At 29.6% G+C, this 12,731-nt stretch overlaps 1 protein-coding gene across 1 annotated transcript; it reads right to left on the reverse strand.

Moving 5' to 3' along the window:
• Window positions 1–6,982: 6,982 nt before the first annotated feature.
• Window positions 6,983–10,821, reverse strand: LOC114402058. Its single transcript, XM_028364601.1, has 6 exons — window positions 10,585–10,821; window positions 9,453–9,566; window positions 9,081–9,342; window positions 8,698–8,812; window positions 8,155–8,319; window positions 6,983–7,251 (listed from the first exon to the last, which is right to left on the reverse strand). The coding sequence occupies exons 1-6, from the start codon at window positions 10,675–10,677 to the stop codon at window positions 7,215–7,217; spliced, it is 786 nt and encodes a 261-aa protein (XP_028220402.1). The 5' UTR covers window positions 10,678–10,821; the 3' UTR covers window positions 6,983–7,214.
• Window positions 10,822–12,731: the final 1,910 nt, after the last annotated feature.

Consider the following 12,731-nt stretch of genomic DNA (forward strand, 5'->3'; position numbering starts at 1 on the left):
AAGAAAAAGAAGAAAATTTGAAGTAGGTCCAGCCCAAAATGCGCGCGTTACGCGCTAAGCGTGCAAGGCAGCACAAGCGCTAAGCGAGGCGTTAAGCACGAAGATGCAGGATTTGTTACGTGCGCTAAGCGCGAGGCACGCGCCAAGCACACGATCCAACAGAAGCACATACTAAGCCTACAGCACGCGCTGAGCGCACGATCTGAACGCGCTAAGCGCACCTATGAAGGCCCAAAGCTCATTTCTGCATCTATAAATAGAGATCCAAGCCAAGGAAAAACACACATCTTGCCTCAAAGTACTTCTCTCAGTATTCCAAGTCATTCCAAGTCTGAGCTCTCCCTTTTCTCTCTACATTCTTTGCTTGTATTATCCATTTTTTCCTTCACCCCACAATTGTAAAGCCCTCAATGGTCATGAGTGGCTAATCCCCTAGCTAGGGCCTGGCAGGCCTAAAAAGCCAATGATGTATGATGTACTTCAAGAGTTATCAATGCAAAGAAGATTCATTCCAGGTTTTATGTTCTAATTCTTTTCTTCTTATCTTGTATTTATGTCTTAAATTTCTTTTGGGTTTTATTCGCTCGGGAGAGGGTATTTCCTAATAAGGGTTTAAGAAGTAATGCATGCATCAGTTTTAGGAGTTATGCGCTTGGAAAAGGGTAACACCTAATAGAACAAATTAAGAAAAGGATTGTCGGGCTAGCATTGCTAGGCATAGAATGATGGCCCAATGCCGATGCATTTAGCAACATCTAGAATTTGACCTTAATGCATTTTAATTATTGAATCTTCACAAAGACATTTGGGAGATAGGTAGTTAAAATAGGTTTGTTATCGTAAGGCATCAAGGGCAAGTAAAATTAATAGATGTGGATAGAACTAATTCAACTTCATTGGTAATGAACATCATAAATACATGCATCGTAGACCAATTAGGTTTGTCCGGTCTTGACATTTCCATCAATTGTCTTCCTAAATTATTTGATCTAGTAGTAACAATTTATTTTTGCGCCTATTCCTGATTTTTTACTAATTACTTTTACTTATAAATTGAAGAGTATTCAATAAAGTGCAATAAAATTCCCGTGGAAACGATACTCGGACTTCCGAGAATTACTACTTAGAATAATTTGGTACATTTGCCAAACAATTCAACAATAGTATAACTTTTTTTTTTTTACAATTTTGGATAAAATTAAGTATTAAAATTTTAATCATATTTTTTCTACAATTTACTTACATATTAAGTGTGTCGTTGGATTAACATATAAGATTTACCTTAAGATGCAACAAAACAAAAGCAACTGAAAATTATTGTTTTTGTTATTCACATTTGAGTTGTGCGAGAATCAAAATATGGTAAATCATTCACAAAAATTGTAAAAGAAAAATACCTTAGGAATCAAAATATTAGAAATTTATAATAACTCATATTATCACTATATAATCGACAAATCAACAAGATATTTTAATTAGTCTCTAATTTTTTTTATTAAATGAAAAATTTTATTTGATTATTTAGTAAATATTTTTTTAATAGTTTGTAGCATTTTTTAAAATTATACTTGAAATAGCATTTTCTAAAATGATAGCTTCTAACTACTAGTATATTTATATTTTCTTTATTTTTTATCCTCAATATATTTATCAAATTTTTTATTATACTTTTAAAATAAATCATGATTTTTTTTAATTTTATGCATTTTAGTTATGGTAAAAATTAATTTTATTCAATACTTATAATTTAATAAGCTAGTTTTTCAGTTTTAAGCTATTTTTAGTTAATCATCCCAGACATATGATCAGTTTGTTAAAATTTATTTGTTGAAATAAACAACTTTATATTTTTTTAGTGTATTTGTCTAAATTGTTTCTTCTAAAAAATATAGTTTTCTGTTTATTTTAATAAGTCAATTTTATCTGTTTTTTAAAAATACTTATTTTTAAGTTATTTTTTAAAAAAATTAAACAAACTTTTTTCTCATTAATAATTAATATTTGTTTGGGGAAAAAAAAAAAACCAACTGCGACGTCTCGTATTGCATTGCTTCCAACGTTTTTCTTCAATTGAAAGAAAAGCACGGTATTGATCTATGTAGAATTGACCATCATAATTCAAAAATTAGAATCATTGGAACTGTTAATTTAATTTGGAAGTATTAAACGCACTACACAGGTTTGCATTTATGCATGATGCACGTATCTTTGTTATCCTTATGGTTAAATACATAAAGACGTATGTTTTTTTTTTTTTTACTGTGACGTATGTATTAATTGATTCTTGACTTAATTGTATATTTAATATTTGATTAAATGTAATAAACGGGTAATGAATACTTATACTAGTACTGTATTTGATAACTGGTCATCATGTATATATTTATTATATCTGTGTATTTATCTATACCTATATATATTTATTATATCTGTGTATTTATATTAAATATAACAAAGTTCAATTCAATACTATTATTAAATGTTGAGTTTAATAAATGAAATAAATAGTTAACTGTATATATTTATCTTAAACCGATTAAGGTTTAAAATTCTAATTAAAAAATCCAAATCCCCAAAATCTTTTTGTTCAAAAATGTAGTTATTTATCTCTTTTTTTTACAGTCTAGTTATTTATCTCTATATTATAAAATTTGATTACAAGAAGAATAATTTCTTTATGCATTATTTTTTTCATGCAATCACATAGTTTCTTTATTTTGAGGTAATGAAATAATGATGATTCTGTGCAAGAATTTCTTAACTTGGCACGCAGGCTATTGCAACCGTAATTCAGCCATTTGGAAGTGATCAAAGTCCATAATGCTCCAAACATCTTTCGGCTCAGTTGGAGGGCAGTCCAATCGTCTTAAGCAGTGGTTTGGTTTGATTTTGTTCAACTGGGAGGTAAAAATATATTTAAATTAATCATCAGAAACTTCATTTTGTAAGTTTAATTCGGTTGAAATATAGTATTATAAATTTAATTTAAGTCAAACCAATACTTTATAATTTTAATTAAATCGATTTTTCCAATAATTAAGTTAAATTTATTTTTAATTTTTATTTTATTTTATTAAGGAGCAATACTCTTAATTTGGGGGTCTATAAAAACAAATGAAAATTAACTACAATATTAAGAAAATATCGCGCAGTTAATTTGACCTGATAGAACAATACCAAGTATTGGCATTTTCCCAACCTAGCTTTACCATATTGCTGGGTTGAGACTCCTGAGGAGATTATTACTTTTAAACAATAAACATCATACGGTATTAATTTTTAATTTTTTAAATAATTATTTTATAAGTGCAAAAGTATTTTTAAAGATAAATATAGTTTTAATATAATTTTTTTAGTTTTAAACATTAAAGAATGTTTTTTTTTACTGGAACATCAAAGAATGTTTAAATACAGATTGTAATAACAAAGGGCATCGTTAAAATAACTGTGATGGGGTACGCATGTGGATTAAATGATTTTTTATGTGTAAAAGTGAGAAAACTAAGTATTAATAATTAAATCTTATTATAAATGGTTAAAATTATAAATTATAAATTAAAAGAAAAAACTACTTATTATAAAAACAGTATTTAATTAATCTTAACCAACCCTCACATCCCACAAATACGTATAAAAGTCTACCTGAAAATTAATTTATATCTGCTGAAAGGTAAGATTTAAGATGGCTTTGATATTTTTATTTTCTTTTTTCTTTTTACTATTGCAATAGTATAAGGAAAAAGTTTAAACACAGCGTCAAAATAACTAGTACTAGTAGTGGTTGACCAGGGTTTGAAGCTTGAAATAATGAAATGTTGCCCTTTTATAAGTATGAAAAGGAGTTGAAGACCACCTTCATTAATTTGCTTGAATTTGATGTTAAGTAGAGACATTCTTATCTCTCAACGTTGGAAGGGTTGCCAACAACGTCTCTCTCTCTATTAGCAACATTTAGGCTTGATTTTAAAGTTAAATATAAGTATTTTTTTATAAAACTAATTTTAAATCTTAATTTGTTTCAAAAGTAAAACAAATAACTCTTTTAATTAATCTATTATTGTTCCACAGGTTTCCAAAGCTCTTGATCTTATGGTAATGAAAACACCAAATTAAACATTAATTAGCAACTAATTTTTCAACATATATATATAGCTAAATTTTGGATTTTTTTTTTGTTTCTGAATTGATGAAATCACGATCATGGACTTGTTCAAACATATATAGCTACAAAAATATTCAGAAATCCACAGTGCTTATTTTCCAGTGTCTTATGTGTGATTCGGAGTTGGAAGGAAGTAATAAGAAAGTAACATTTTTGTGTCGTCTTGCATTGGAATTAAGAAGGAGGAAAGTAAAGGGAGAAAGCGTGTGGGGACACATATGACTATATGAAAGCTAGATGCATGGTGTAGAACGCGTTTTTAATTTAAGGAATAAAATACAAAAGAAAGAGGCTACTGAATGTTTAATGCCATATGAGTCATAGGATTGCGCAAAAGAAAATCAATTCTAACTCGATCATTCTAAAATAAGAAATATTAATAACAATTTAAAAAATGAAATATTTTTGCATTAATAACTCGTCAATTAATTTATAATATTTTTAGACAAAAAATATCTGTTATTATAAAAAGAAAGATAGTATATTGACAAACAATTTAAAAAAAGAAATATTAATAACAAAAATAATTTTAAAAAATATAAATTTAAAATAAAATTATTATTATTAATTAAATTAATTATTTTTTTTTAATTTTAATAAATTAGGTAGTTGAGTCTTATAAATGAAAAAATAATTAGTTCTTTCAAAAAAATTGGGGTGAATGAATAATATTAAGAAGGCTAAAAGCCTCTAGGAAAACAAGTCTGAGCTAGATCAGCTCTTAATTCTAAAACAATAAAATCAGAAGCAAAAATATAAACATAAAAATTAATATCAATACCTAAAACATGTTTAGCTAATCTGTCAACAATTTGGTTTGCTTCTCACAATATGTGATTCCAAATCATGTGTCCCGAATAAAGCATAATGAACAACTTGAATAATGTTTGAACAAGCAGGATGCAAAATCACAGCACCCACTCGACAACAACTTCACAGCCAGCCTTTAATCTGAGTCCATCGTTCTTTAAAATAAATAAAAAACTTAATCATACATGAGTAAAAAAAAACATAATTAAACTAAACTGAACCAATTTTTTTTTTTTAAAAAAAAAACAAATCATTTAGAAAAAGTTAAACCAGCTACTTTATGATGAATACAGTTTTGTTCAAAATAAACCATTTTAATAGAGTGATTTGATTCGATTTAAAAAAAAATATGGGCAGCCCCAATCTACTAATGTTCTGACCTTGGCTGCATTAATTCTTGAATTGGGCAATGATATATTTCATATTCATAAGTAGGTGCAGTAATCTAAATAAAGTGTTTTTGAGATCGAGAGAGACTGAGAGAGTGCATGCAGTATGCATAATTAATTGCATACCACACTGCTATGCCAGCTAGCATTCCATTTTGGACTCTACTATACTAGTACCATGCTTCTTCTTTTGACCCTAATTATTAAACTACCATTTCGACTTCAACCTTTCTTCTGCATTCATTGGGTACGCGCTACTTCCAAATTGTGTGTGTGTGTTTTTTTGAAATTTCCAAATTGTGCTTTTACAAGATAATTAAAATGAATGATTATTGTTTCGTCGTCATTAATTTATCATTTCTAGAAGTCGTACTGGTATTTAGCATTAATTATCTTATGGAGGATTATATTTGCTTGTTACAGGAAGCCAGTCATGACCAATAATGAGTGGCTGGACTGTGACGTTACGAGGTACCGCTATATAGAATTAGAATGAAAGAAAAAAAAAAGAGTTCTCATTTATATTTAATATATATTTAAAAAAATAACAGAAGATAAGATTAAAAGCTAATTGAAATGGTGAAAATAATATATATATAAAAAATAGTTTATGGTCATGCATTATTAGTGTAAAAAAAACAATATATTTTTGTGCAATTATTATGTAACAACTATTATCACGAGTCCTCTACAAAAAAGCTATTATCACCTGTACTAATTTTTAAATTTATGTTTTTTCTAAATAAGTATTGTTATATAAAATATAGGATAAGCGAGTCAATTCATTTTTAATCGATTTGGCAGGCATGATTCAACTTATTGAGTATGATGGTTATTGTTTGACTAATCTAGGCTAAAATATTGGTTTTAAATTATGGATGGAGCTCATCAATAAAAAATTGGAAAAAAAAAAAAAACTCCTGATCCGTCCACTTCCTCGTTTAAGCAGAACAATGGTTATAAGATTGTCGTTTATTCTCTATAGAGGATGTAAATAGACGTAATTGTGAAGCTATGAGAATGTCGTTTACAATGTGTTATGGTGCTGGATTATAAGTCGAGGCCCAATAAAGATACAATATTCATCAAATTTCATTTGCAAATTCCACTGTCTTCTGCATTTGATTCAATCCCAGCTCCTTGAGTACTAGTTTTGTTTGCAGTTCCTTACATTGCCCGGTGAGTCTTGATAAAAGCTGTTCATATATAACTTATTTTCATAAAGGCCCACCATGTGTTTGACAAAAGACATCCACCTTAGCTCAAACAAATCACCCTAGCCTCTGCAACTCCTCCCAATGCCATTTAATCGCGTCACATTTCAAGGAGTAGACAGTACTAATAAGTGAAAGAAAGACTTTATCACTTTATCTCATTAATTTTCAGCATTTGTTTTTTTTTTTTACTAAAAAATTTGTTAATTAAAGACACTTTTAAAAAAATAAAATAAAGAGATAATTAGGAAACGGTCTTATGAAAAGAAACAAAAAAATTCTTGAAAAACATCTTATATACTTTTTTTTTTTTACAAACATCTTATATACTATATTTAAGGATAGAGGAAGTATTATTATTATTTTTGTTCAATTGACTTAATAAATTAGATTTCAAAAGTGGAACGTAGAATGAAAAACATCTCACGATGCATCAGGACATTTTCTGCACAACAATTAAGTTGTATATGAAATCAAAATTAACCCATCATCTGTTCATTACATTAAAAATATATATATAGGGCATGATATGGCTCATGCAGAACAATGCCCATTTCTTCTCCATCTATAATCTATAAGCACGGGGTATAGGTATATGTATACATATATATGCCACAAATCAATATTGCTCAGTCATTCTCAAACTTTAGGAACTATAATTTGTAGAAATCCATCCCTGAAAATTGAGAAAGAAACAACAACTTATCAGCTTCAAATGTATATAAAGGTACAGCACATATCTTTGAACGTGTGCAAAACCACACACATCACATACTAGTCCCTGAAATTATTCAAGTCACTTTCAACCCCATGCATGCATATTTTTAAAATAAAATGACATGAAGTCACATACAAATTCAGTAAACCAAAACAAAAAAGTACACTTATTTTAAGCTATATGGGGAAACCTTTTCAGCTTTCAGCATAGCAGAATAGAGGGGGAAGGATGGGGAAAGAGTTCCCCTTGAGTAGATGTGATAAATTATATAGCTTTTACATTGAGTTAAAAAATTTATGAATCATCATGGCAGTATTCTAGCTGCAAAACAAAGCATTAACATGGGCATAGATTCAGTTTTTTGTGTATTTAAAATAACATAATGATCTAAGTACCAAAACAGTATAAAAGTGATGACCATCATCATTACAGTAGCTACCATTTTAGCCTAACAGAACATTAAATATTCAATAAGTTTCTCAGTTAACTCAATTGAACTTCAAGGTTACAATTTGACTCACCATTTTATGTTAGTAAAAGAGATCACTATTCAGTATTCACTAACCTGGATTGTTGGCTTGGCAGTGTGATAGCTTGTAGCCAAAATCTTCCTAATGTATGTTAGTTACCTAGGTATTTTATTACTACTTCCAATTTGAAAGAATATTAATATTGAACTTTTATAATCAAGAAACATATACATGAGGTTATAATCAAGAAACATATACATGACTCCAAGATATTAATGCAATACACCAAATTAGAAGAGGTTTTTAACAACAAAACATCTAGTTTGTGAATTGAGTTAAAATATGAGGCTATAATCAAGAGACAGGTACATAACACTAAGATATAACTCACAAAAATTCAGCAGATATTCTGTCCTTGTTCACACCAGCAGGAAGTGGCCAGATCACCTCATATGGTCCATATAGTATTTCTCTTCGATGATATGAAGAAAGTGAAGCATTTGTACAGCCTGCAACTGTCCAGGAGCTAGTAGAGCGTCTACCTTTAACATACAACCTGTCAGTACACATATTGGCTCTTTTATCACATATACTCCAAAAGATCTATAACCATGAATGTCCAACATTAAAATTTACATTTAGCGTTTCACTTCCCGAATTTATGCTTTTTATTACAATGCAGTAATAATGTATAAAGTTTCTATTAATAGACAAGACCCTCCCCCGGTACCCAAATGAAAGAACAACTCAAACACAATAATGACTCAGAGATCGACAAAAGTAGTATCCAACAATATTTTATTTTGCCTTATCTTTTCTTTCGCCACTCCCTATGCTATGATTAGGGAGAACTAAATGCTTAATACCACAAATTGCAAAGAGTATTACAATTAATATGAGGGTGTATATTAGATATTAGAGAGATTCTTCTTACTTTAGATCATCAACCTCCACTCTTATGTCACCGATACTGACACCTGGAACTTCCACCATGATAACATATTTGCCTTCTGATTCTGCAACATCCATCCTTGGAGACCACTCAATTCCTGCAAAAACCAAGGTCACAAAAATTATAGAGTAAATAGTCAAAGCACTCATTTTTACATTGTCATCCAATCACAAACTGTCGTACATATTGGAATTTATAATATATTATCTTAAAAGTCATATCAACAATATTTTTTATTGATCAATGGTGTAAAAAAATTCACACTGACAGTGCATATAAATTAAACTCAAAATTGTATACTTTTGTTTGTTATAGCTAATCAGCTATTATAACTTCAAAAATAATTCCGAGTTCAAAGTGCTAACCACCAATTTCAGAATAGCACGCTTTCTTTTCAGAATGTAACTTATCTCCTCTAATCTGTCTGCTTGGTCTAGCAAATGTAGGAGGATCAAGTGTACTAAAATCACAGCCCTGTTCCTGAGCCATTGGTTGGACCACTGAATTTGTGAAGACTGATTCTGCCCTTGCAGGTTTAGCAAAACATGGTGCTCTTGCATTAGAAGGACCTTCAGATGCAGCAGCACCAGGATGGGTTTTGGGAGCAATAAAGCCAGTTGAGCCACCCTGAAAATCATTGTATTAAGTAAGCCAGTGAGAAGTGAATCATTTACCAAAAAATTGATAAGTAAATAGAACATTGTGAAGTATTTCAATAATAAGAACACTTTAAGTACCTCTTCAATTGAAGTCTGCCTCATAAAATAACCAAGAGAAGCAGATGCTTGGCGTGCAAAATACACCTTATTATCACATCTCCGGAGCACAGAGTTCAGACTGCCACTACAGTTCTGATGGGGGTAGGAAAATTGATGAACAAAATGAATTACAAACAAATATTCAAGGAAAAAAAAAGGATTATACGTACAGATTATTTTATTAGACATTGCAAAACAAAAGCTATAAAACAAAATTAGTGGTCCACTATAAGCATATATATAGAAGGTAACATGTGTGGAAATTCTGAATTAAGGAAACAATAAGTATCAAAAAGGGACAAAGATGAAGGAAAGACTTAGGTTTTAAAAAATAAAGTTGCTTGTAGCCCACAAAAATGCATTGATTTGATAGTGTTCAAGCTATTATTGCCTAAGCCAATCATAAAAGAAAATGCCAAGTTAAACAATTAATTTCCAAAGTTGAACTACAAGATCAATAAACACATGACCATGATTAATAGTAACATCTATACAAGTTACAGCTACTTCTCATAAATGCAAATATGCAATATTAGTGAGGTCAAACTACGGAAAACCAGACACTGAATAGGTGATATTTCACTTACGTATTCAAAACAAGTTGCACAATGGCATCAATTATTTGATGAAAGGTCATATATATAAAGGAAAATATAAAGTATAAAGGAAAAGTATTTGTCCACTTTACAATACTCAAATTATATGCCGTTTGATTCTCCTGTAAAATAAGAAAAATAACAAAATCTTATCTTATTAGGTGAAGTCAGCTACATGAATCACAAGACACTTCCACACTGTCAAAAACCGAAGCTTTAAGAATATTAATTATCATGAGAGATTGATTCTCCTAAGATTACAACAAATAAAGATTCAGTTTAGTTCTGAATCCCAACAGAGATGAGGAACGTAAGTTCAATACCCTCTTTCCCCACTTAGCAATATCTAACTCCCAAATAATTCCCATGTGTCGAGAAAAAACATCACTGAATTCAAATGAATTCCTTTATTTTCAATCATTATCTAGTGAACCACGTGAATAAAAGAGCCATAGTAACAAGAGTGTTAATATAAATAAATAAATAAATAAATAAAAGAGCATAATTATTAGTACCATAGGCAGAACGTGGGTAGTTGAAATATCATCATTGGGTGCAAAGTGAGCAGCAATCATGTGAATTCTGCGTTTCACCGACTCACTCTCCATTTCTACCAATAAAAATGCTTCACAAAATTATTTGAGCTAAACAGATAATGCAGGATGGCACCAGCATCAGAGGATCAAGAATATAAGCAGAAGGAGTCACTACTGAATGGAAGATTTTTTAAGAAAAGAACATAAGTGGGGCCCATTGAATCTAAATATCATAGTGAACTGAAGATAATGTCAGTCAGATACCATACCATCTAAAGTCGTCCAGGACCCAAAATATCAGTTTGAGACTGTAGGATATCCCTTCATTCGAATTATTTTTTTATTATCATTATTATTTAATGTCTATTTTTAAAATCTTATAATAATAAAATATATATAATAACAAAAGTAAAATAATATAATATAAAATGAAAAATTGTAATTGAAAATGATTTTTTTCATTGCTTATCAATTTAATAAGTACGTTATAAATTAAATATCAATTTATTAGTTAAGAATTTTATTTTTATCATTTTATATAGTGTATGTTTAATCTCTTTTTGTTTTTATTAAAAAAACTATGGACGTTAAATATAATTACATAGTTTATTATATTTTTTAAAAACAAATAATAAATAAAATTAGTTGGTTATATTTTTTTTACTTTAAAACAAAATACAAGCATACTCTTTCTTCATTAATATCATATCTTATTCTCCATAATTATTAGTTTCCTTTATTTTATTAAGAAAACGATAAAATATATCCCACCTGGTTGTCTCATTCGTGCAGAAACAATTTGTACTATATATAGCATTGCTGCAGTTTGAATTCCAAGCAGTTGTTTTCTGAATGAACGACCAAAGTAAAGAGTAATTAAGACAATAAATAAAGCAGACTAGAAAGACATCGAGCCTGTGAAATTCTACTAACCTATATGCATTACACAGAATATGAGTATCACAAAGTATACTGTTTACAGAGAGTAAGTGCTTATGCCACTCCAAAATCCAAATCTATCTGTAACTAAAGATAATCAGATTAATGGCTATGCACAAAATCAATATTGTTATGATTTGAAAAATAGTTATTGTAAAAGTCAATAAATTTACCATAATGTTTGTGATAGAATAATAATATAAAATTATTTTACATTATTAGGGGATAACCTACTCTCTCAAAGTTAATTTAGATATACATCTGAATTATGTTTAACAATCCAAAATCAATTCTATCAAAATTCTAAAACAACCAAACACTAACTAGTAAGTAGTAGTAGTTAATAATAATAGAAAAATAGAAAGAAATTCATAACCACTCAAGACAAAACTGTAGAAGCCCAACATTTGTAGTTAGCATTAAGAAGGAATCAGCTGAGACCATTAAGTCAAAATGCAGAACAGAAGCAAACTACATAAACAGACGCTAAGAAATGGAAATAATGATTGCAGCTTTGTGATCAATACAAATTATTAAAACCTGCGACGTGATGTTTGTAACAGATTGTTGTTGAAGTGTAATTTTTTAACCTTTAGCAAGTGTCAAGTGAAACAGTTTAACTTACCAATAAACGAAAAGTGCGACACTGATATTGCAACTTTATCAAATTAGTTAATAAAAACTTCCGCACAAATTTAGATTTGAGTTGTGATTGAGTAAAGAGTTCTCTAGTTTTCTTGATAACTGTTAAAAGTGTTTTTTAACGGATGCTGAAAGGTTTGCATAATCCCCAATGTAGGTACTCTGAACTACTCTTGCTCCAATGCCCCTGCTCTTGTTAAACAAAAAGATAGAAATGCAAATGAATCAATATTCTTAGCTAGCTTGATTCTTTGAGGAAGCTCCCCGGGCTACTCATGCTGATTATCTTCATAGCCAAGACATGGTCATTCAAGGTGTAAGGTGGTGATCCACTTTTAATGTTCCGTTGCATAGGAAATTTATGATGTGACTAATAGCAGAACTTTGCCTGCTGCATGGTTTATGCCAATTTGTGTGCACTAAAAATATGGACGTCATAATCTCTGACTCCATATGGTTTATGCCAACTTGGTGTTCCATTGAAATAGGACTTTGGTAGCATTTACACTTTGGTGGAATGATAATTATGGAACGCGATGTCATCA

This window comes from Glycine soja, chromosome 2 (genome assembly GCF_004193775.1).
Source record: "Glycine soja cultivar W05 chromosome 2, ASM419377v2, whole genome shotgun sequence".
NCBI classification, from domain to species: Eukaryota; Viridiplantae; Streptophyta; class Magnoliopsida; order Fabales; family Fabaceae; genus Glycine; species Glycine soja.

Bases quoted from the DNA above. Each gene is read 5' to 3' on its own strand.
- LOC114402058 (XM_028364601.1), bottom strand. From the start codon at position 10,677: ATGGAGAGTGAGTCGGTGAAACGCAGAATTCACATGATTGCTGCTCAC. The intron at 9,567-10,584 runs GTACTAATAATT...TACCCCCATCAG, and splicing joins CTACCCACGTTCTGCCTATG to AACTGTAGTGGCAGTCTGAA. The intron at 9,343-9,452 runs GTACTTAAAGTG...AATGATTTTCAG, and splicing joins GGCAGACTTCAATTGAAGAG to GGTGGCTCAACTGGCTTTAT.